General features: G+C 43.6%; 1 protein-coding gene across 1 annotated transcript in view; it reads left to right on the forward strand.

The window, feature by feature from the left end:
- Positions 1-20,887, forward strand: part of LOC136577983 (uncharacterized) — a 59,038-nt gene extending 38,151 nt beyond the window's left edge. Inside the window, exon 6 of the mRNA XM_066577894.1 lies at positions 20,466-20,887. Coding sequence (XP_066433991.1) covers positions 20,466-20,887 — 422 coding nt within the window. The remainder of the gene's footprint in view (positions 1-20,465) is intronic.
- Positions 20,888-24,795: the final 3,908 nt, after the last annotated feature.

Here is a 24,795-nt window from a genome sequence, read left to right on the forward strand (position 1 = left end):
TTTTTCCTCCCTCCGTTTAAAAAATCATAACTCCTTTATCCATCGACGTCGCTGTATGAGGGCTTGTTTTTTGCAGAACGAGTTATTTTCAGTTGTACTATTTAATGTACCATATAATGTACTGAAAAACCTTTACAAAATTCTAAGTGGAGTAAAATAAAATTCAAAAAAACGACATTCCGCCATCTTTCAGTGCGTTTTGTTTCTACGGCGCAAACACTGCAACAAAAACAACATAACTTTATTCTATGGGTCAGTATGATTACTATGATACCAAACTTGTATAGTTGTTTTTTTTTTTTTTTTTTGCTGTAATACTTGTATTTTTTTCAAAAACATTACATTTTTTAAAATTATTTTCTGCGCGCAATAATTTTTTTATTTTTCCGTCGACGTACTTGAGCGAGGGCTCATTTTTTGTGGGATGTCCTGTAGTTTGCGTTACTACCAATTGGGAATACTTACGACTTTTTGATCGCTTTTTATTGCATTTTTTTTCTGGGAAACAGGGCGACTGAAAAAGTGGATTTGCGGCAGTTTTTTTTTTTTTGGACAACGTTCACCATGCGGGGTAAATAATGCACTACTTTGATAGATTGGACTTTTACGAACGCAGCGATACCAAATATGTATTTTTCTTTTATGATTTAGATATTTTTATTATAGATATGGCAAAAGGAGGGTGATTTAAACTTTTATTACCTTATTTTCCGGCGTATAAGATGACTTTTTAACCCAGGAAAATCTTCTCCAAAGTCGGGGGTCGTCTTGAAGCCATTGCAGAGTCACATGATGCATATCTTAATGACAGCAACTCTGGAGCAACCAGGGAAAACTGCTTTGAGTCACATAAATGATAAATCACTGAGAAGAGATGGGCTCCTACTTTGGTATCACCCTTAAAGGGGGCAACCTCAAATTGAAAAGGGGGGGGGGGTCAAAATGGCCTGCAACTCGGCCATCCTCCATTTCCTTATCAATTTAACTACCTCAGGATAGGAAATGACTAAAATTAAATTATTAACCCCTTCACGGCCGAGTCACTTGAACTCATGCACATATAAGCCGTATCAGGAGCCTTCTTTAATGAGCTGGGCCTACTTCCAATATGAGAGCCTCACTGGCGTCTTGCCTCTTTTGCAGGAAATTCTCTATTTCCTGGTTGCAAGGAATTTGTACTGATTTCTGACTAACACAAGATGCTTTATATTAATATCTAAACATGTACCTGAATTAACAATACAGACGCCAGCATGCATTTGAAAGGCCGCGGCATTTATTTTAAATGGGATTACCTTATAAATATTAACGCAAAAACCCAACATACAATCCGTAGACTGAGTCCTACATACTCAGGTCTACACCAATAACCAATCCTTAATCTATCTTCATACCCACCCGCCGGAGGCGGGCGGCATTCCCACCAGGCAAGAACCATTTCATCCCTCTCACACCATACCAACAGCCTCAAAAACTGATACATCTAACCCCAAATCATCTGAGTATCAATGATCCACTGCTCTTTGCTGAGCCCAGTGAATAAACAAATGTAAAAAAATCCACAAAACCATTCGTCGTTGACCTACAAGAAGACAAAAGTCACATAGTGATATTTGTGCCAATGCCCGCATTGGACATAGGTTACCATTAAGGTTTCGGAAAAAAAATCTGGATCCAAACCCCTTTCTTTAACTTATCTGTTTTAGTGCCTCAGAATAATTTTATGACATTCTCCTGCTTGGACACATCGGAGAATAAAAGAGGCGAGCAAATTGCTCAGAACTGAGCCCAAAACACTCTGCATCTCAATGCTCCAAAATACGCTATTAAAAAGGCACACTGAAACAACATGACTTCATATCCTGAGCTACAAACCAAACACTGACACCAACTTGTTCAATAACCCAAAGCTAATAGTAGACCCTTGAGCCTTGAAAAAATCAACCCGTTTGTATTCTCGGAACCATAGTCTAATTTGCTAAAAAGAAATAATTCTGTGACACGCCTAGCCATTTCTGAAAAAAAAAATGATATTCCTGCCATTAATTTCATGATAGACTTATAAGGCAAACCTGCTTTAAACCTACAAAGTAAAAAATAACAAACCCATTCCCATCCTGCGAATGCTTATCCATTTCGAGCTTACACAACGGTTCAGCCGGCCAGTGACCATTCCAGAATACCCTGTAATCTTGCTTACAAGAAAAGAACATAAAAACATAAATAAATTTTAATTTGGATGCTAAAAAACTAAATCCGCTTGTGAAACGGAACTACCATTGAACTCTAGCAAAACTGCATCCATGCGAGCAGATCATTCTTCTGAATTGACAGTTTACATGCTCATTGAGAGAGTGAAGACCTCTTGTGACTCTAAAATCTTCAGGAAAGAAAATTAAATTTAAAAAAATTATCAGGATCGCACAAGAAGATAGTACAACTATCAATTATAATACCCAAGAATTCTAATCCGGTGCATGGAAAAATACTTCTCATAACCCAGAGGGATACCAAAAAAATTCCATCATTGAACAAAAACCTTTTAACTACCTTACAATTAGCTTTATCAGGAGACCCAACAAATAAAAAGTAATCGAATAATGCATTACCCCTCCCCCCCCTTTTTTTTTTTTTAAATCCTCCTCTAACTACCCACTTCAAGGAAAGAAGCAAAAATCTCAAAGTAAATACATGACTGAGAAAAACCCATGGATGAAGGAATCCATGTCCAAGAACCGTCCATCTTTGAACTGCAAACCAAAGAATTGAAGACAAACTGAAGGTTGAGGTTGAACCTGAGTTGCTTGTCAGAGAAATTTGTCTTGGGTAAGATAAATGATAATTCACTGAGGAGATAGACTCCTTCTTTGGTATCGCCCCCTAAAAGGGGACAACCTCAAATTGACTAAAAGAGATATCAGAATGACATGAGATTTTGCCCTCATCTATTTCCTTAGCAATTTTGTCTTTGAACTAATATCAAGATAGGAAATAACTGAAATTAACCTATGAACCTCCTTAAAGTCGCGACCCTTGGACTCGGACACAAAGAAGCCATTTAAAAAGCCTTCTTTAATGAGCTGGGCCTACTTCTAAGCCTGTTGAGTCTCACTGGCTACTTTCCTTTTTTTTTTTTTTTTTTTTTTTACTTTTTTTCAGGAAATTCTCTATTTCCTGGATGCAAGAAATTTTGTACTGCTTTCTGACTAAAACAACAATATATAGATGAGACTAGCACAACATGAACTCTTGTCGGTACCTACAATACTACATTTACAATGATTCCTATTAAAGGCAAAGCACACTTTTCGCATCCCAGATACTGAGGTGCCCCAAGAATGCACCCTAAAAACCACTTGTTTACACTGGGGTAAAACCAAATTCAGCCATAATCTTACATCCTCCACATCCCATTTGTAATTGGGGTAAATCACCTATTTTTGATGGAACATCCTGTCTTATGAAAACCAGGAGATCCCACTAATTGTCTACATGCTGAAACAAAACCTGACATTGAAGTGGAGGATCGTCCAAACAATACATCAACAAAAATGCAAAAAGCCTATAACCAGTTATTAAAAGATCTCGGCTTCTTAGGGTCATCCTCCTCATCCTTTTACCTTCTTTTACTGAAGGTAACGGTGATAAAACAATTAACTAATTACAAATCCAAATAACCAAAGCAACACTCCAAACCACCCGCTGCTACAGACTCCATGCAGCGCTCAGAGGTACCACCAACTAAGTCACCTCAGAAATGCCACCAGCACTCTCTCAAGCAGGTGCTCAGAGTTACCAGCACTCCACGTTTTCAATAGTTAATACTCTCACAAACAGTGAGAGACCTCAGAAATTTACTCAGATCAAATCAGCAAATCAGAAATTATTTATATATATATATATATATATATATATATATATATATATATATATATATACACACATATACACTGAGTAGACTTAGCCCTAGGTGCTCAAGTTTACTAACAACAACAAAATTTTAGTCCATTTTCATGCCCCTTCACCCCGTAGCAGGCAGCAATAATATATTGAGTAGACTTAGGGCTAGTCTACTAACAACCACTCCATTTTCATGCCCACCAGCAGCAGGCAGGCAGCAATTCATCTTACCAGTTATGCACTGACTATTAACCCCTTAAGGAACAGGCTGTTTTGAACCTTAAGGACCAGACACTTTTTAGGGATTTTACCCATGTGGTGGTTTTCCTGCCTTATTTTTTTTCTTGTTTAGCTAGCAAAATGTTTTTTGCTGCGTTTTGTTTTTCCATGACATATGGGACTATTTTTTAAATATCTTTTTCACTGACTTTTTTTTCCCTTTCTTTGTTGTATTGGGGGTAAAAAGCTAAAAAAAAGATTTTTTTAAAAATTTGTATATTTACGCTAAAGTAAAGGAACAGGTTCCTTATTTTGTTTCAAATGTTTTGATATATATGTATGGTTTTGGATTACAGTGCGCTTATAGTGACTGTTTTGGTTGGTGTCGGTTTTGGGTTATTTTCATTCTAATCTATATATTGTTTTATTCTGTAATTTTGTTTTACTTAGATATTTATGTAATTGTTTTTTACTATGCCCCCCATGACGTCATGTAAGACCTTCACATGTTTTTTTCTGTTTGTTTTTATTTGACACTTTCCGACTGTAGCTGGGGCATCCATAGGAGCCCCAGTTACAGGGGAAAACAACCCCTGTAGTGACATTAGTCACTGGCAGAGCTGGTTAGGGTCTAGTATGACCCTGCAGCTCTGCAACAGCAGGAAATCCCAATGGTCATATGGGAGCCCCCCTCCCGCTCCCGTATAGGAATTTACACTTTCGCTTTTTAGTACACAGCGCTCATTGAGTGTTGTGTACTCGGTGAAGGAAAAGGCAGAAAGGGTTAAAAAAAACTTCCTGTCTTCTTCTCCAGGTTATCAGCTGTCACCTCATCCTGTCTCTGATTAATTGCAGAGCAGGGGGCTTAAGTCCCTGCCGTATATTTGCTGTGTCTGGTCATTAATGGGTTAATAAGACATTTGTTAACAAGACATAAATTCCCCATCATCACCCCTGAACTAGCCCTTACTTGAAAAAGCCTAGCAAGGGTTAACACGGACACATTTAAAACTGACAAATCTACCTTAACTAGTATACAGGATAAATCCTCCTATACACAGGTGCCAGTAACCAGGGGTACCACCTGGTTACCAGGGGTCTCAACAACTTGTAGAGCTTCACCTGTACCCTGCACCTGCAACAGCACAAGACTGTGTTGGTATCTGGTGGGCACTGTTCCCACTGCCAGGTCTTAGTCGCCTCCGATCAGATGAAGGTAAAAGGTGGCTGTCTCCTTCTATGTTTGCTTCGCTGGCGGTTTTCTACCGATGAAACCTCTTCAGATACAAGTGTTCAAACGATGTTCTCTGCCTGTTCAGCTCCTCCTGGCCCGCGCCTCTGACGGGTCCTTAAGCTGAACTGACAGGGATTCCAGACATCTGTGAAGGTATTCCTCTCCGTTCGCTTCATCCGCTCTGAACATCAGCCGCTGCAGAAGGTCCTCCATATTCACAGAGGATCTGAAGCTGTGACAGGAATTGTGAGAGGAAAGCTAGTGAGGATGATCCAGCAGCCACACTAGTAGATAGCCAAGATTTGGAAGAGGTGAAAGGTAGTGATGTAGATTCAGCAGCCACACTAGTAGATAGCCAAGAACTGGACGAGGTGAAAGCTAGTGAGGCAGATCCAGCAGCCACACTAGTAGATAGCCAAGAACTGGACGAGGTGAAAGCTAGTGAGGCAGATCCAGCAGCCACACTAATAGATAGCTAAGAATTGGATGAGGTGAAAGCTAGTGAGGCAGATCCAGCAGCCACACTAATAGATAGCTAAGAATTGGATGAGGTGAAAGCTAGTGAGGCAGATCCAGCAGCCACACTAGTAGATAGCTAAGAATTGGATGAGGTGAAAGCTAGTGAGGCAAATCCAGCAGCCACACTAATAGATAGCTAAGAATTGGATGAGGTGAAAGCTAGTGAGGCAGATCCAGCAGTCACACTAGTAGATAGCTAAGAATTGGATGAGGTGAAAGCTAGTGAGGCAGATCCAGCAGCCACACTAGTAGATAGCCAAGAACTGGACGAGGTAAAAGCTAGTGAGGCAGATCCAGCAGCCACACTAGTAGTTAGCCAAGAACTGAACGAGGTGAAAGCTAGTGAGGCAGATCCAGCAGCCACACTAGTAGATAGCCAAGAACTGGATGAGGTGAAAGCTAGTGAGGCAGATCCAGCAGCCACACTAGTAGATAGCCAAGAACTGGATGAGGTGAAAGCTAGTGAGGCAGATCCAGCAGCCACACTAATAGATAGCTAAGAATTGGATGAGGTGAAAGCTAGTGAGGCAGATCCAGCAGCCACACTAGTAGATAGCTAAGAATTCGATGAGGTGAAAGCTAGTGAGGCAGATCCAGCAGCCACACTAGTAGATAGCCAAGAACTGGACGAGGTGAAAGCTAGTGAGGCAGATCCAGCATTCACACTAGTAGATAGCTAAGAATTGGATGAGGTGAAAGCTAGTGAGGCAGATCCAGCAGCCACACTAGTAGATAGCCAAGAACTGGATGAGGTGAAAGCTAGTGAGGCAGATCCAGCAGCCACACTAGTAGATAGCCAAGAACTGGATGAGGTGAAAGCTAGTGAGGCAGATCCAGCAGCCACACTAATAGATAGCTAAGAATTGGATGAGGTGAAAGCTAGTGAGGCAGATCCAGCAGCCACACTAGTAGATAGCTAAGAATTGGATGAGGTGAAAGCTAGTGAGGCAGATCCAGCAACCACACTAATAGATAGCTAAGAATTGGATGAGGTGAAAGCTAGTGAGGCAGATCCAGCAGCCACACTAGTAGATAGCTAAGAATTGGATGAGGTGAAAGCTAGTGAGGCAGATCCAGCAGCCACACTAGTAGATAGCTAAGAATTGGATGAGGTGAAAGCTAGTGAGGCAGATCCAGCAGCCACACTAGTAGATAGCCAAGAACTGGACGAGGTGAAAGCTAGTGAGGCAGATCCAGCAGCCACACTAGTAGATGGCCAAGAACTGGACTAGGTGAAAGCTAGTGAGGCAGATCCAGCAGCCACACTAGTAGATAGCCAAGAACTGGACGAGGTAAAAGCTAGTGAGGCAGATCCAGCAGCCACACTAGTAGATGGCCAAGAACTGGACGAGGTGAAAGCTAGTGAGGCAGATCCAGCAGCCACACTAATAGATAGCTAAGAATTGGATGAGGTGAAAGCTAGTGAGGCAGATCCAGCAGCCACACTAGTAGATAGCCAAGAACTGGACGAGGTGAAAGCTAGTGAGGCAGATCCAGCAGCCACACTAGTAGATAGCCAAGAACTGGACGAGGTGAAAGCTAGTGAGGCAGATCCAGCAACCACACTAGTAGATGGCCAAGAACTGGACGAGGTGAAAGCTAGTGAGGCAGATCCTGAAGCCACACTAGTAGATAGCCAAGAACTGGACGAGGTGAAAGCTAGTGAGGCAGATCCAGCAGCCACACTAGTAGATAGCCAAGAACTGGACGAGGTGAAAGCTAGTGAGGCAGATCCAGCAGCCACACTAGTAGATGGCCAAGAACTGGACGAGGTGAAAGCTAGTGAGGCAGATCCAGCAGCCACACTAGTAGATGGCCAAGAACTGGACGAGGTGAAAGCTAGTGAGGCAGATCCTGAAGCCACACTAGTAGATAGCCAAGAACTGGACGAGGTGAAAGCTAGTGAGGCAGATCCAGCAGCCACACTAGTGGATAGCCAAGAACTGGACGAGGTGAAAGCTAGTGAGGCAGATCCTTAAGCCACACTAGTAGATAGCCAAGAACTGGACGAGGTGAAAGCTAGTGAGGCAGATCCTGAAGCCACACTAGTAGATCTCTAAGAACTGATTGAGGGGGTTGCCAGTGCAAAGCCACACAGCAGAAACCATGAACCTTCTGTTCCTAAAAGAGTCCATAATGGAGCTAGGAAGTGGCAGCATCAATGGTGGAGTACAAATAACAGAATCTCCTTATTTCTCCATGATATAGAGCAGTGTTCCCCAACTCCAGTCCTCAGGGACCACCAACAGGTAGTCCCTGAGGACTGGAGTTGGGGACCCCTGATATAGAGGAGCTGACAGGAATAGGGAGCCTTCACTTGGATTCGGTAACTGCTCACAATCTTGTGGTGCCATATAAAAAACTGAAGCCGCTGTCCTGTCAGCACCTCCTTATAACAGCTTTCTCTCACAGATCATTCCCACCAATCAGCTCTTGTTGCTAGGGTTCGAGCTTCACAGAAGGATCCCTCAGGCTTCTTCCCAACATTCTTCAGACCAATAACCATCCATCCTAGGGCTCTAAAGTTTCCCTGGCAACTCCAGCACGTTCCAGACCGCTCATAGCTGACTCTGTAGTGAACACAAAGAACATCTATTAAATACCTAATAAGCCAATACTCTAATAATTAATGCCCAAAAGACCTTCTAAAACCATTTCCGCTCAGATTCCATGAGGCCTCAGTCCCTAATTGGCCTGCAGCCATATAATATTTGGATGAGACCCAGCACAAAATAAACACTCATGTTGATACCTACAATTCTCCATTTACCTTTATCATTGAATGGGAATCAAACACACCCCTTTTCACAATCCTGAAACTGAGGTGCCCCAAGGATGTCTAAAAACTAAACTAGTTACACTGAGGTTACACCAACATCCCTGTAACAAATATTAAAGATCTCCGTTTCCTCCGGTCATCATTTTCCTTCTGATTCTTTATATGAAAATAGTCTTTATAAAATAACAAGTAACTATAAACCAAATCTAACTGCAGCATTCTCAACCACCGGCTGCTACAGACTCCAAGCAGTGCTCAGTTACCTCAGAAATGCTACCATTAATAAAACACATTTCTTAACAAGACATAAACTCCTCATCATTACCCCTGACTAGCCCTTTCTTTACAGCATTGTAAGGGTTAACACTAATATATTTAAAACTGACAAATCTACCTTAGGGGGCTTTCACAGGGTATCTCACATGTCCAGCCCTCCGTGAGCCAAAACCAGGAGCGGAGAGAAAGTATAATAGAAAGATGTCTTCCCTCTTCCCTATTGTGGACCCACTTCCAGTTCTAGCCCACAAAAAAAACTTAACATAAAATAACGCTGCGCAAAATCTCCCCCCAACTGGTACACAAGCTAAATCCTTCTGTACACAGGTGCCAGTAACCAGGGGTAGCACCTGGTTACCAGAGGTCTCACCAACTTGTAGAGCTTTACCTGTACCCTGCACCTGCAGCAGTACAGGACTTCTGGCGGGCACTGTTCCTGCTGGTCGTGTCATCTGATGGGCACTGTTCCTGGGTACTCGTGTATCTTGTCTCCAGCAGAAGAATGGGTGGAGACAAACAGCATACCCACAAATGCCCACATTTTCATTGGCTGGCCAGAAAAATGGGTGGAGGCAGAGAATGTCCCCAGCTTTTGATTGGGTGTCCCGTAGCCCCCAATGCTGCGCTGACTGACATTTCAGCTTTGGTCTCCCTGGTGACCTCTCCGGCTGCCAGACCTTCACTCACCACCCATGTAAGCTCCCAGCTCTGCTGCTGCAGCATCCGTGGCGCTGTCAGGCTCTGGCTTCTGACTGTCCCAGCTCTCTGCCTTCTCCCCTCACTGCTCGTCCGGTGACTGCTCTGACTTCTCGTGCCCTCTCTGTGTTCTCCACTCACTGCTCGTCCGCTGTCCATGGTGCTGCCGGCGCTTAACCCTGCACGGCAGCATGTACGTAAGCACTGGATGAGCTCCGCTCCCGTCCCCTGCTGTCGCTCTCCCTTGAGGCCTCCCATCAGTGCCAAGGCGCTGTAACCCACTCCGCCTGCACAGCTTGCGGCAGCCCCACTGTTTCTCCCCGCCACTCGCTGTGCGGCCTGGCCTGACTGCAGCAGAGAGTCCTCGGAGCACAGCACATGAGTTGATGGTGAGCAGATCCCTAAGCATAAGAATAAGACATCCCTAACCCGGGAGGCATAACTAGTGTGTTCCCTGTCACTGTGGCCGGCCAACCCATGTCTCCACCCCTAGTTCTGGTGGAGACGAGATACACTAGTATCCTGTTACCACTGGTGTTGTCATCTGCTGGGCACTGTTCCCGCTGGTGTTGTCATCTGCTGGGCACTGTTCCTGCTGCCATCATCATCTGGTGGGCACTGCTCCCGCTGCCAGGTTTCAGACGCCTCTGATCAGATGAAGGTAAAAGGTAGCGCTCTCCTTTGCGTTCGCTTCACTGATGGTTTTCTATCATACGAGTCCTCCTCAGATAAGTGTTCACACGATGTCCTCTGCCTGTTCAGCTCCTCCTGGGCTGCGCTTCTGACGAGTCCTAAAGCTGAAGCACAGCGGATTCCAGATATCTGTGAAGCTATTCCTCACCATCCGCTTCATTCGCTCTGATCATCCGCTTCAGAAGGTCTTCCATCTTCACAGAGGATCTGAAACTGTGACAGGAATTGGGAGGAGCTGACAGGAACAGGGAGCTGTCACCTGGATGCTGCTTCCTTTTCAGATGATGATGGTCCCACATCTCTGCACCTCCATATATCACTGCTGCTCCTCCCAGCTTGTTCCTCTGGGGCTATCACCAGCCACTGTCAGGCCACCTGATTCTGCCTGACTACCACAGGCATTTCCCGCTATTTTCCTTCAGCCAGCCTGTTGCTGCCAGCCACTCCATCACTGGGCAGAACTCACTCTCTTCCATCTCATCTGACCTGTAATTACTTTGTAACATATCTTGGCTAATCAGAAAAACCCTCCATAGAGGGTGACATATCCATCCATCATGTACATAAAGCTCCCATATCCCATGAGGCTCCATAGAGGGTGACATATCATCCATCCATCATGTACCTAATGCTTCCAGATTCCATGAGGCTTTCTCTCCTGATTGTCCCTCAAGCCTTACCGTATTTTACCCCTTTTGGCTACCATCTTACAACTTGTATTTAAGATGGAACATAGTTTATCAACCTGCTATAATTTGAGTAAATTTTCTTTTTAAAAAAAAGATGGCCTTAATGTGGTCAAAGTTGTCACTATAGGCTGGGAAGAACGTAAGTAATGATGTGGGACATCCACTAGTAGACAATGCCTAGATCTGTTATTGGCTATGGCTAACATCCATGATTGAAAACTTCTAGTCTGTAAATGTCGAATTAATTAATGGATGTTATATTTATAGCTGGTAACATCTGAGCAAGATCTCTTAATTCAAAGCTATGTCCCTACTGGAACTGATATAATAGTATGTTTCAGGGTACTAGAATTTGCGTGTAATATAGTATTAGCAGCTAATTGTTTCCTCTAAATAGACGCAAATATAGTGCCCCAATGTACCGATAGAATGAGACTGCCCTGTAACATTCAGTTTGTCGGGGTTGGTAACCTATTCTAGCAAATCCGTCATTGAAGCCCCATTGCAATCCCGAATAAGCAAGAGATCGTTAATGAAGCGTCCTAACAAGATAATGCCAGAACAAAAGGGATTGGTCTCCTCCCACAAGGATATTGCCAGATTAGCCGGAGACGGTGAGATTTTAGCCCCTATAAGGGTGAATTCACACGAACGTGTATCGGCTCGGTTTTCACGCCGAGCCGATATAAGTTGTCTCTCTCTGCAGGGGGGGAGGATGGAAGAGCCAGGAGCAGGAACTGAGCTCCCGCCCCCTCTCTGCCTCCTCTCCGCCCCTCTGCACTATTTGCAATTGGGAGAGGCGGAACGGGGGTGGGGCTAATTCTCTGAACTTAGCCCCACCCCCGTCCCGCCTCTCCCCATTGCAAATAGTGGAGAGGGGGTGGAGAGGAGGCAGAGAGGGGGCGGGAGCTCAGTTCCTGCTCCTGGCTCTTCCATCCTCCCCCTCCCTGCAGATGAGGACAACGTATATCGGCTCGGCGTGAAAACCGAGCCGATATACGTTCGTGTGAATGCAGCCTAAGAGCGTCTTGAATTTGGAGATAAAAGCTGGTATCAAATCTGGAAAATTTGTGTTTTTAAAAGGAAAGAAATGGCCATAACAATAAATAACAGTAGTGGGGCGGGAATAACTGCCATATCTAGACAGGTGGTTCTGTAATGTTTGTATCACAGTATTATGAGGGATACAAGAGTACAGCGCCACAACATCCAAGGTAATCTAGTCTCCCTTGGTCAGCTGATCCAGAAGTATTCTATAGTTCCTGCTTACTATGACAAAGGTAACCTGGAGTTGAATTGCATGTATATTGCTATTACCTGTTTACAGTATAGATGAGCATTTTGCATATATATTTTTATTATACTGCATTCTACCTCACTATTCAGACCTGGAAGGGTTAAATGTTAAAGTCCAGTTGTCCAGTTTCTGATTTGGTTCCTTGTTTTATATAGTGTTTTGCATAGAAAGGGAGCAGTCCTGGAGTATACTGGCTAAATAACCAGAATTTTCAAAAGATTGCCAAACGCAGGAGGATAGCCTAATGGTTATACCCTCCCAAAAGAAAATAATATAATTATATACTTCTCAAAACAGACAAGACACTTTAAAATTAAGGAATAGGTGGCTGAACTAAACCCTTACTTAAATCCATAAATTACCTAAATAAGACACTTGTCCTCACAGCCTACAAAGCAATATACAGTCAGTAATCTATACACACATAATGCAGTGTTTGGGGAAATGAAATAACTGTTGGCAACCAATAGTGGGGTGCACAGGGTGTTAATAGGGGTGCTATTTAAGCAGCTAATTATAATCTCACAGTATACTGCTATGCTGATTGTGCATTGGTCACAGTTGTGACAGAGGCTGGAGATGTCAGAGAGGTATGTCAGACCACAAAGGACTGCCTGAACGCCTACCTATATTATTGCATAGTTCAGCTATCCATGAACCTAGTCTAAAAAGCATGTAACACACGCCCTCCCAGCGTGTTTCGCCACACAGGCTTTATCAAGGGAGCTCAGATAGGCAATAGTGAAGGCAGCGCTGCGCTGACAGATCTTTTTTTTATAAAGCGAGGGCGGTGTCATTGGATTTCTAGCCAACGTTGGGCTATGTCTATGTAGGACCAATGAGCAGTCGTTCTATTATGAATGGCAGTTTAGAGGGAGTAATCTACCGAATAGGACATAGTAACAGTTTGTGTCCTATAGAGTGCAGTCACCGGCACATGAACAGGCAAGACAGGGCGTATGTAGTCCCCCCAGCCCATGGGACCGCCGCCACACACTCACATTGGCTAGAAATCTAAAGATCCAACCCTCGCTATAAAAAAGCTGTTAGTGCAGCGCTGCTTACGCCTACCTGTGCTCCCTTGATAAAGCCTTGTGGTGAAACGTGTAACACAAGCCCTGCCAACATGCTTTTTTAGACTAGGTTTAGGGATGGCTCTAGTATGCAAAAAATGATTAAAGACAGCTAGGCGTTGAGGCAGTCTTTTTGTGGATGGACACATGCCTCTGACATCTCTAGCCTCTGTCACAACGATGATTAATGTACAATTAGCATAGCACTTCACTGGAAGCTTATAATTCAGTTGCTTATATAACACCTCTATTAACTGACACCCTGCGCATCCCATTATTGGTTGCCGACAGTTGCATCATTCCCAAAACACTGCATGCTATGTGAATGTCAGTGGCTAAAGACTATTGCCTTACAGCCTGCCTAGCAATATATATATATATATACTTTTTTTTATGGACTCTGCATATAATTTTATATTGTATTTTAGGAGGATATAACCATTAGGCTATCCTTTCACCTTTGGCAGTTTTTTGGAAGTTATGTTTTATATAACGGGCATTACCGCCTGGCTATTTATGCCAAGATTAAGGACCACATAGATCAAACACATTGGTCTTATGGAGCCTTGGGTCTGCTGACCTTTTGTCTGTTTTTAATATACCATAATAAACAGTGGATTTTATTTTCTCCGGTTCCTCCTGCTCTTGTCTTTAACCCCTTAACGACCGCCCCATCGGGAAACTACGTCCTCAGAAAGTGGGCCTTAAACCTAGAGGACGTAGTTTTATGCTTCCTCTTTGGATTGATGCCCACTGGCCTGAGGACGTGACAGCTCCATGCTGTCGGTGCCCGCAGGTAGCCGACAGCATGGAGCTGTCATCCCAGGATGCGGGCAGTCCCCCCCGGCATTGCGATCGGCGCTATAAAATGAATAGCGCCGATCGCAAAAAAGTAAATAAACTGTGTAAAAAAGTAGTAATTCAGCTGCTATGATGGATCGGATCCATCACGGCAGCTGAAAATACTCACACGGCTTGTCGGCGGTGTTCCCCGGAGATCTGGTCCTCCCGGACCCGCCGGCGGCCTTCTGCGCATGCGCGCCAGACGATGACGTCACGCGCACGCGCAGAAGCCCGGGTGTCCCCGGCAAATTTAAAATCTCCTGGCTCCCGGCTCCTGAAGGTAGCCGGGAACCAGGAGGTGTTACCGGGGACCACTGTGAGCGGTCCCCGGGCCCGCGATCACCGCTATCCATTGCGATAGCGGTGATCGCGAAAAAGTAAAACAAAAGTAAAGTTTCACCTCCCCTCATGGATCGGATCCATGAGGGGAGGTGAAGATACTCACCCCCGGTCCTCTGCGATGTCCCGATGTCCCGGGACCCGAAATCCCCGTCTGCGCATGCGCGCCCGATGATTGACATCGGGCGCGTGCACGGGGGGCTCGAGCACCGGGAAATTCAAAATTGCTCTGCTCCTGGCTGCCATGTGTAGCCAAGAGCAGAGGGATGTCACCAGAGACATGATCACTGTCATCCATTGGATGACAGTGATCATGTAAAGTAAAAAAAAGTGCAAAAAGTAAAAAAAAAAAATAAAAAAAAGGGGTAAAAGGTAAAAAAAAAAAAAAGTACAAAAAGTAAAAAAAAGTTTTAAAAAGTTAAAAAAAGCTTGTGTTTTATCTCCCCCCACGGATCATATCCGTGAGGGAGGATGAAATGACGTACCTAAGGCCTGCGGATTTATCCGCGGACCTCACCCCAGCTTCTGCGCACGCGCCCGTCGCCAATGTGGCAGGCGCATGCGCAAAAGCCGTGGTTTTTTAAAATCTCCCTGCTCCTGGCTACAAAACTTAGCCGAGAGCCTGGAGATTTCACGGAGGGCCGCGGTGAGCGGTTCCTGATCACGTGTTCGCCGTTATCCAAAGAATAATGGCGATCACGTAAAAGTTAAAAAAAAGGGGAAGGTTCATCTCCCCTCAGCGATGCGATCGGTGAGAGGAGATAAAACTTTTTACCGGAGGCCTCCATATTTGCACCCCGACGCAATCTTCTTCTGTAAACTTTCCCGTATTCTGCGCATGCGACCGCCGGCAAAACACCGCACACATGCGCAGGAGTCGGGGAGCCCAGGAAACCTAATACCTCCTTGCTCTCGGCGACCAACGGTCGCCAAGAGCCTGGAGCAGTGACAGGTGGCCTCGTTGAGCGGTCCCCGGTCACGTGAAAAAATGGTAGCGATCTACCTTTGGCCGGTCTCACATGACCGGATAGGAATTACGGATTCCGCATGCATCTGATCCGCGGTAATACGCAGATCAATCGCATTGGATTACACAATTCCACTCACATTAGCGGGTTGGAATTGTGTAATCCACTCGCAGAAAAGAGAACGCAGCATGTTCTTTTTTTACCGCGGATATCCGCAACATAGAGCCCATTGTGCTCCATGGTCATGGATATACCCGCAGCGCATACGCAACTACGTTGTATAGGGCTGCGGGTACCCGCGTCATCGTTAAGCGACGGTGAGGGAAATACAAACAACAACAAAAAAAAGTGTACTGCGCATGACCGCCCGTGTAAGTACGCACTTATGCGCAGTACATTATACGGCCGTACGCAGGGTCACAGCCGGGCTCACAGCCAGGATCCACCTACGGCTGCGTAAGCCCGGCGTTATTCAGACCGCTACCTGTAATACGCAATTTACAAGAAGCCCCGGGAACGCTCGCCTTCCTGCAGTTCCAGGAGCAGCTTGTTGAGCGTCTTCTGTGTGAGACCGCCGCACCTCATCAAGCTTACGGAGACTCACGGAACGCCACGTTTTACACCCCATCCCCGCCACTGAGGTCAAGAAATGACCCCCAAAAAGCATGAGAGGAGGGGGGATACCCGATTTTATTGCCCTATGTGCCCATCCCAACCAGCCTCCATAATTACCCGTCTTTGGAAATACTACACAGTTCACATTATTACTTTTATCTAAGATTTGGGGAACGCCGAAAAGGGCGTGGAGGGGGGGGGGGATTTTAGGGAGTCAATTTTTATTCTGTACGAATGAGCAATGGGGCCTGGGATTTATTCAGTTGTGCCCTGCAATCCAACGGGTGTTCCCTCCATTACAGGCCTTGCCATTTTTCCTGTAAGTAGATTAGGGCCACAATGGGTATGTTTTTGAACACGGGACAAACGGGGGTATCCATTTTGGGGTGAAAGTCTTCATTTCTATGTATACTGTACAAAAAAAAAGTTTTTAGAATGACAAAATTGCCACAAAAATGAAAATCGTAATTTTTTTCCTTCTGCTTTGCTGAAATTTATTTAAATACTGTGGGGTCAAAATACAGTTTTTAAATTGATACAACTGCCAAAAAAATGAAAATTGTAATTTTTTTCCTACTACTTTGCTTAGATTTATTCAAAAATTGTAGGGTAAAAATACACAGTACACCCCTAGATAAATTCGTTAGGGGGTCTAGTTTTCAAAATGGGATCATTTGTGGGGGTTCTCTGTCGTTTTGGCCGCTCAAGGGCTCTACAAGAGGGCAATGGGGCCTAAATCACCTTCATGCTAAATTTCTGTTCTGAAAGCCACCGACTACTCCTTTCATTTTGGGCCCCGTTGTGCATCCAGACAAAAGATTAGGGCCACAATGGGTATGTCTCTGAACACGGGAGAAACAGGAGTATCCACTTTGGGGTGCAAGTCTTCATTCATGTGTGTGCTGTACCAAAAAAGCAGTTTTTAAAACGACAGAATTGGCAAAAAAACGAAAATCACAATTTTTTCCTTTTGCTTTGCTTCAATTCATTCAAAAACTGTGGGGTCAAAATGGTCAGTACACCCGTAGATAAGTTCGTTAAGGGGTCTAGTTTTCAAAATGGGGTCACTTGTGGGGGTTCTCTTTGATTTTGGCCGCTGAAGAGCTCTACAAATGTGCTATGGGGCCTAAAACGCCTTCAAGCAAAATTTATGTTCTGAAAGACACCGACTACTCCTTTCATTTTGGTTCCCGTTATGCATCCAGACATAAGATTAGGGCCACAATGGGTATGTTTCTGAACACGGGAGAAACGGGGGTATCCATTTTGGTGTGTAAATCCTCATTTTCATGGGCTCTATAGGAAAAAAATAGGTCTTTAAAATGACATATTTGCAAAAATATGAAATTTTATTTTTTCTCCCGTAAATTGAACTAATTCCTGAAAAAAACTGGTGGGGTCAAAATACTCATGACACCCCTCAGTGAATACACTAAGGGGTGTAGTTTTTAAAATGGGGTCATTTGTGGGTGTATCTATTATTCTGACACTTATGAGCCTTTGCAAACTTGGCTTGATGCAGGAAAACAAAGTGCTCCTCAAAATGCTGAAGAGTAATGTTAAATTTGTACGTCCTCTAAATGGTTAAAAAAACACAAGTTTTTCAAGTGTGCATTCAGAATAAAGTAAACAGATGGAAATACATATCTTATCAAAAATTTGTACAGTATGTTTGGACATATTTGAGATATTACGGTTGAAAATGTGAAAAAAATGACAATTTTTTCAAAATTTTTCCAATATTGGTACTTTTAATAAATATACACAAATTATATCGGTCTCTTTTTACAATCTAAATGAAGTACAACATGTGGCGAAAAAACAATGTCAGAATCACTGGGATATGTAAAGCCTTTACGGAGTTATGCTACGTTGAACGACGCATGTCAGATTTCCAAAATTTGGCTCCGTCACTAAGGCGCAAACAGGCTTTGTCACTAAGGGGTTAAAAATTAATTTGCAAGATTCTGATCTGGATTTCTTTCCTGACAAGCTAGAAGCAGTCGGCAACGAACAAGGAGAAGTGTTCAACCAAGATGTCTGCGGAATCCCGCCTGCCTTAATACTTCATAGTTTCAATGAGTAAAGCTGCTGCTTTTTGTATAAGAGTGCTTTCATACGGGACAGAATATCACACAACAGTGTTGAGAAGTACAACCTCCTACGGGATATTCTGCTCCAAAATCCACGCTAACATGTGGATTTTGATGCCGAATTGAAAATGCCAGAATTGTGCCGGTAATTCGACATCAAAATCCACATTTAGCCTCGAGGACTTTGATGTGGAAATCTAGGTCAGCATTTTCCACAATGCTGTTCAGGAATGTTCCGTCCCGAGTGAAATCACCCAAAGGATGACAACAGGACACAGCAGGAAAAAATAGTAGTTCATTTTCTTTTTACTGCTCTGTGTAACATGCAGTAATGTATGATTGGTATTTATCATACTGTAATTCCACAGCTAACAAGAAAAAGCAATGCTGTAATAAATGACAATTTAAAGCTCAGAATTTAATGGAAAATTATTTTTACTTCCATTTCCAAGATGTTTACATTTTGCATTGTATATAGAGATATAACAATTGTTAATACACAAGATCTGTAGGTGATGGAGATTTTCTAGAGTCATATTTGAATTTAGCATCCGAAGATTAGTTAGTAAAACTATTTAATACGTGTTATGAAAAAAAGTTTACAATGTTTGACAAGTGTAATCCGTATAGATGAAGGGATTGTTGTTCCCGCGATTCACTCCTAGAGAAGAAAAATCAGTCTTGGAACTTTTAGCAAAAAGAAAAAAATTGATATTAAAAAAATATATATTGCCCACCCCCAGCTATTGTACGTGGTCAGCAGTATTCTGAAGGGAACATTCTGCTAGCTACAATAATACGGCGGTAGAAGAGTTTATCTTGTAGCAGAACGTTATCTTATCCTAAACCGTTAAAACAGTATTGCTTTTTTGCAACCTGTGAGTTGCACTGTGACTCCACTGCGCCCCCCAGAGGATGATGTCATAATTCTGCAATGTAACCCGTATCATGGCTAAAGTCACATTGTGACCCCAGCCCTCTGAGTGTACTCACACCCCTTTAATGCATTTTTTTAAATCTGTTAGTGAGGCACAGCAGGATGGTAATGATGGCGGGTGTCTCATAAATGTGCTGCTGTCACGTTCACGGTTATACTGACGCATAGGATAACTCTTCTGACACATCTTGTTAGCATTTAGATTCCACTGAAGGATTCACACGGCCGTATTTGTACAACGTATTACGCACGCAAAAATTGTGCGAGCGATATACAATGAATAGAGCCTATTGTGTTCAATGGGTTCATTCACATGTCGGTATATTGAGTGCATTTTGGGCACATAGAAATACGGAACATGCTCTCTTTTCTGCACATCTGCGCAGCGCAAGTGTTCTGCGAATACACAGGAAATGTGTGTATTTGGGGAACATATGGGTACGAAAACGATAAGATTTTGTCTGTATTTGTGTACGCAAACACGCAGTGCATTTGTGCACACATACACACACACAGTAGCAGAGATGTGCTAGTGTCAGCGCATTTTGGCCATACGGCATGTTGGGGCGGCCACATTGTTCTTACCCCCATGTGAAGCCAGTTTAGCACCATGTGGCATAAATTTATAGTGTTTTGTAAAATACTTCACGTTACGCTTCCTATAAATAAAATGTAATATCACAAGGATCCGCCCATGTTTTAATAGAAACTGGAGTGTAGTTATAGATGCCATGTCTGTCACTAAGGCACATGGATGTCATGGCTCTTGCCCCCCATCATTTGTTTTCGAGCGCCTCTCACTCTGGTCTGTCCTTGTGGTAAATGGTCCATTCCTTTGCACAGAACCCACATCAGGGCTGTATTCATGACTGAACTGATGTAATCATCCTGAACCGCTCAACTAATCCTCATCCTGGGATGTAAACTATTAGTATTCCTGAGCAGGTCGGTGTACTGTACTCTCTGCAATACAGTATATAGTCATGTGCTTATAGGGCAGAGCAGGCAGGGGGAGGAAAACATGTAATATGATTGTACCGTAACCATGTGGCTGTGCGGTAATCTCCTACCTTCTGCGGTTCAGCCTGATATCTGGGCGCAGGTTCCTCCTTCCAGACCCTCTACAACGTGATGAGAGGAAGCAGCAATGTGGAATCTATTGTAGTAATTGTGCTCTGTCTGTGGGCTCACTGTATGTTGTGGGTTTAATGTCTTCATTGTTTTCTGACCATACATGATTTGGTCACATTATAAAATATATATACCGGTAACACAGAATCCTTCACTCCCCGCAGATTACCCGTATCGTCCTGCAGTGAACATACAGGTACCACTCCTATATAATAACTCTGAGGCCTCGCTGGAATGTACCGTCTCCAACTGCTTTCCAGATGTAATAAGTGGGATGTGGATCAAGAAGGACAGACAAACCGGAGAAACAGATCACATAGCTGGAGATGGGGCATACAGGATCTCCCACCATGAATTGGGCAGACAGCCTAATAATACATACTCCTATAAGTCGTGCCTGATCTTCACCCCCTCTGTGGAATCGCATCAGGGTGCAGAATTCATCTTCCAGGTGGAACATCCGAGTGTTGAGCACCCGATGCAGAAGAGTACGGGAGCGCTGCAGATAGCTGGTGAGTATCAGACACTGCATCATAGAGGGAGGTCGAATGGAAGTCCGGATCATCCCGAGTATTTCCATCTATGAATACATTCTAGAACATCAGTATTTCTGACATAGTGATCATGATGTACAAAGCAGGATAATGTAATGTCAGGAAGCTGCACCCTTACTGGGACAGGATTATAGGAGTATGTTCACATGTGGCTGACTTGTTGCTGAAAATTCTGTGACTCATTTAATGTGATTGGGGCTTGTAGAGATCCATGTGCTCGCCGCTGGAACAACCCATTCAGGTAAATGGAACGGATTCTCATTTGGAGAAATGTCTGCAGCAAATCGGCCACAAGTGAATGTACACGTCTTTAGTAGTCATGTCCTAACAACCCTTATCATAAGTAGCAAAATTGCTATGGATCTCATCCTTTACAACTACACTGCAAAACCCACTTGTGCTGCAAAATTTGCATGTCTTACTTTTGTCTATAGCATGTGTGAAAGCACCCTTATTGGGCTCTCAGAAAACCACTAGGCAGCAATTGCTTAATTAGATCATGAAATGCTGATGGTTGTCCTCGTACCTACACGGGAGAACAAAATGGCATAAAATAGTTTTAAAAATGACTACACCCACAATGGACTCTGAAAAAGCAATACAGTAATTTTTATACAGTGTCCAAGACGTCTGTGAAATCAGCCGCATACAGTCCATGCAAAATGCAGGAGTGCCACAGATGGCTGGTGAATATCAAACTGTGCATCATAGAAGGTCAAATCAAGATCATTCTGAGTATTTCCATCTATGAATGCATTTTTCTAATCAGCATTTCTGTCTTAGTGGCATCATAATGTTGTGCAGGAAAATGGTAATGTTACGTCCGAGTTGAGCACAATTGCTACATCCGAGTCGGAAGTTATATTATGTCCAAAAAAGATGAACATACTGTACACACAAGGTACAAATGCAGTTCACACAATAGTATATAAGGAAACTAGAAAGTGGGGAACGGTAACTGACCCTAACCTACTAATTTGAAGGAATCCTACCTAAAGCAGTTCACACGCCCTCAAGAGGGCAACCCCACATCAAGAATCTGGGGCGACCCTGACTATCTCTAGATGGCAACAGGGAATGTGGGAACAGTAGATGTTACATTTTATTTCTTGTATATTTGTGGATCTTATTCTTGTGTAACAACATCCCAGATAATATATGTGTCTATGTATCTCCATGTATCTTGTTCACAAGCGTGTATTTTGCATGCTCTATTTTACTGCACATTTGTGTAGGGAAAGAACACATCTTGTACTCATTAACTCCTTAACAATATTGTTGCATTGGGACTAGAGATGAGCGAACGTACTCGGATAAGCACTACTCGTCCGAGTAATGTGCCTTATCCGAGTACCGCTGTACTCGTGCTGAAAGATTCGAGGCGCTCCGCTGCTGACAGGTGAGTCGCAGCGGGGAGCGGGGCAGAGCGGGCGGGAGAGAAGGAGAGAAAGATCTCCCCTCCGTTCCTCCCCGCTCTCCCCTGCAGCTCCCCGCTCCGCAGCGCGTCCCGAATCTTTCAGCACGAGTACAGCGGTACTCGGATAAGGCACATTACTCGGACGAGTAGTGCTTATCCGAGTACGTTCGCTCATCTCTAATTGGGACCTGTAGCTCGATGGATTTGCAGGCGTGGCTGATGTGGCTGGCTGATGCTGTGGTATTCTCCAACCAGCCTATTGCCACCGGTCTGCTGCACATAAATACCAGCCCCTCTTTGTAGAGGGTGTGGGTCATTTATTCATCCTATGTTGTTCCCGCTTTGAGCTTTGTGTTATGCATGTTAGTCAGAATTGTTTTTCCCATCTTCCCTGAGGACAGTCTGGACACCTGTATTCCCCCGTCTGCATCTTATGCAGACCCCCCCCCCCCTCCCTTCCCCTTTTACAAGAGTGGCCTCCAGACATCTGATGTCATTTGTTGTCAGGTGGGTGATGCCTGACACAGTTTCCTTTTGGTCAGTATGGTGTCTGACTCTTTCCTCTTGGGGTGAGGACACTTGCACTAGCTATTGTTTAATATCAAAATGCATGACAGTTCTGAGTGTGCTTACTGTTGTTTCTTTGTGTGAACAACGAAGTGTCTGTAGGTGATGAGACATGAGGGTGAATGTCCCTTGTCTATTTGTGAAATGTGCCCTGGCTCTTACCATTTAGGGCGAGCCAGGCCCCTAGGTTCCAGCGTGGAGCAGTCCCTTTGGGACGATCGCCCGCTTGTAAGCAGGATTCCTGGGGTTTAGTTGCCTTTTTACAGTAGGAACTCACGAAATAATAAGGACCCTTTTCATGGGCTGGAGAGCTTAAGTGTCTTGGCCAAAATACGAACCAATACCTCCTACACACTTTAGCTATTCCATGTGTTCTGGTATTCTAGATAAGTGTTTTGGCGTTCGTCAGTCGTTGTTGGATATTTACTCACAAGTCCCGTTTGTAGTTTAGTTTGCTAAGGTGTCCAGCGTGTATGCACGTTCCCCTATCCCAATACTTTTCAGCCCATGTTTGGGTAGCGTCTGTGTAGGGTTTTTTCCCCATGGCCTGTTTGAATGTGATGGTTATATGATGTAAGTTTAAGTTCTGGCAGGTTGCTGTTTAACACACCAGGATGTAAACTTGCGTCATGTGGATGGCGCAGGATCAGAAGTGAGCGCAGCTTCCCCGAGTGTGAAATGTCTGTTACTGATAGCCAGCCTTCTGCTGCAACAACGGAAATCTATGTTCCCATTGAACTCCGCTTTTAATCACCCACATACGTGATCTATGTAGATCGCTGCATGTGAAGGGTTTACAGATAGAGCGCGCTCCATCTGTGACGTCATTTGACCTCCGCTAAGAAATCTCGAAGAGCCAATGGGGGTGCCGTTGCCTATGAACCCTGTTGTAAGCATTTTTAGACATCAGAACCTTTTATGGTTTAAGTCCCCTATAGGGACATGTAAAATATAAAAAAAAATAAAAATGGCATGAGAGAAAAAAATATAAAAAAAACCCTCTTTGCACACTTTCTCCTATTTGTAAAAAAACCCAAAACGTTAAATCTAAAAAAAAAAGCACACATTTGGTATCATCGTATTTCTAACAACCTGTACAATAAATTGAACACATTATTTATCCTGCAGAGCAAACATTGTTAAAAATAAATAACTGGGCCACAATGCTTATTTTTGCTTTGCCTCTCAAAAAACGCAATAAAAGAGACCAAAAAAGACACATTTATTCCAAAATGGTATAAATAAAAACTGCAGCTTCTCACGCAAAAATCAAGCCCTGACAGAACCCCATCCATGGAAAAATAAGGTTTTTTAGCATTTTTGAATGCAACAACGTAGCAAAAATTCCCGAAAAAGGTTTTTATTTTCCAAAGTGGTAAAACTTAAAAAAAAAATAATAATTTTGGTATTGTCAAAATTGTACCGACTTGCAGAAAAAAATGCATTGTCACTTATGCTGCATAATTAATGCTGTAAAAAAAGGCAAAATTGTGGGTTTTTTTCTCTCTGCTCTCAAAAAAAAATAATTAAAAGTCATACATTACATGTATCCAAAAGTGGTACCAATAAAACTACAGTTCTCCGTGCAAAAATACTACCATGTTGACGGAAAAATCAAAAAGTTATGGCTTCTTAAAAGTAGAGATGAAAATCCCAAAAAAATCATTAACCCCTTAAGGACATGGCCTATTTTGGCTGTAGGGTTGCAAACTAATTGGATTTTTTAATGGCTGAAAGCATCAGTGTGAAATTTTATAGGTGCAAATGCACGCGCGAATACGCAGACGCTCTTGCGACACAGGCCTAGAGGGGAGTTCAGATGTTACAGATCTGTAGTAGATTTTTGGTGCAGATTTCACATCTAACAACTTACAGTACATGTGGATGGCGTTATAGGGTACCTGTCCACGGGCGTGATTTCGCTGGCGGTAAACCGCTGGCGAATCAACCCGGCCG

The sequence above is a fragment of the Eleutherodactylus coqui genome, chromosome 8 (assembly GCF_035609145.1).
Source record: "Eleutherodactylus coqui strain aEleCoq1 chromosome 8, aEleCoq1.hap1, whole genome shotgun sequence".
In the NCBI taxonomy this organism is placed as follows: Eukaryota; Metazoa; Chordata; class Amphibia; order Anura; family Eleutherodactylidae; genus Eleutherodactylus; species Eleutherodactylus coqui.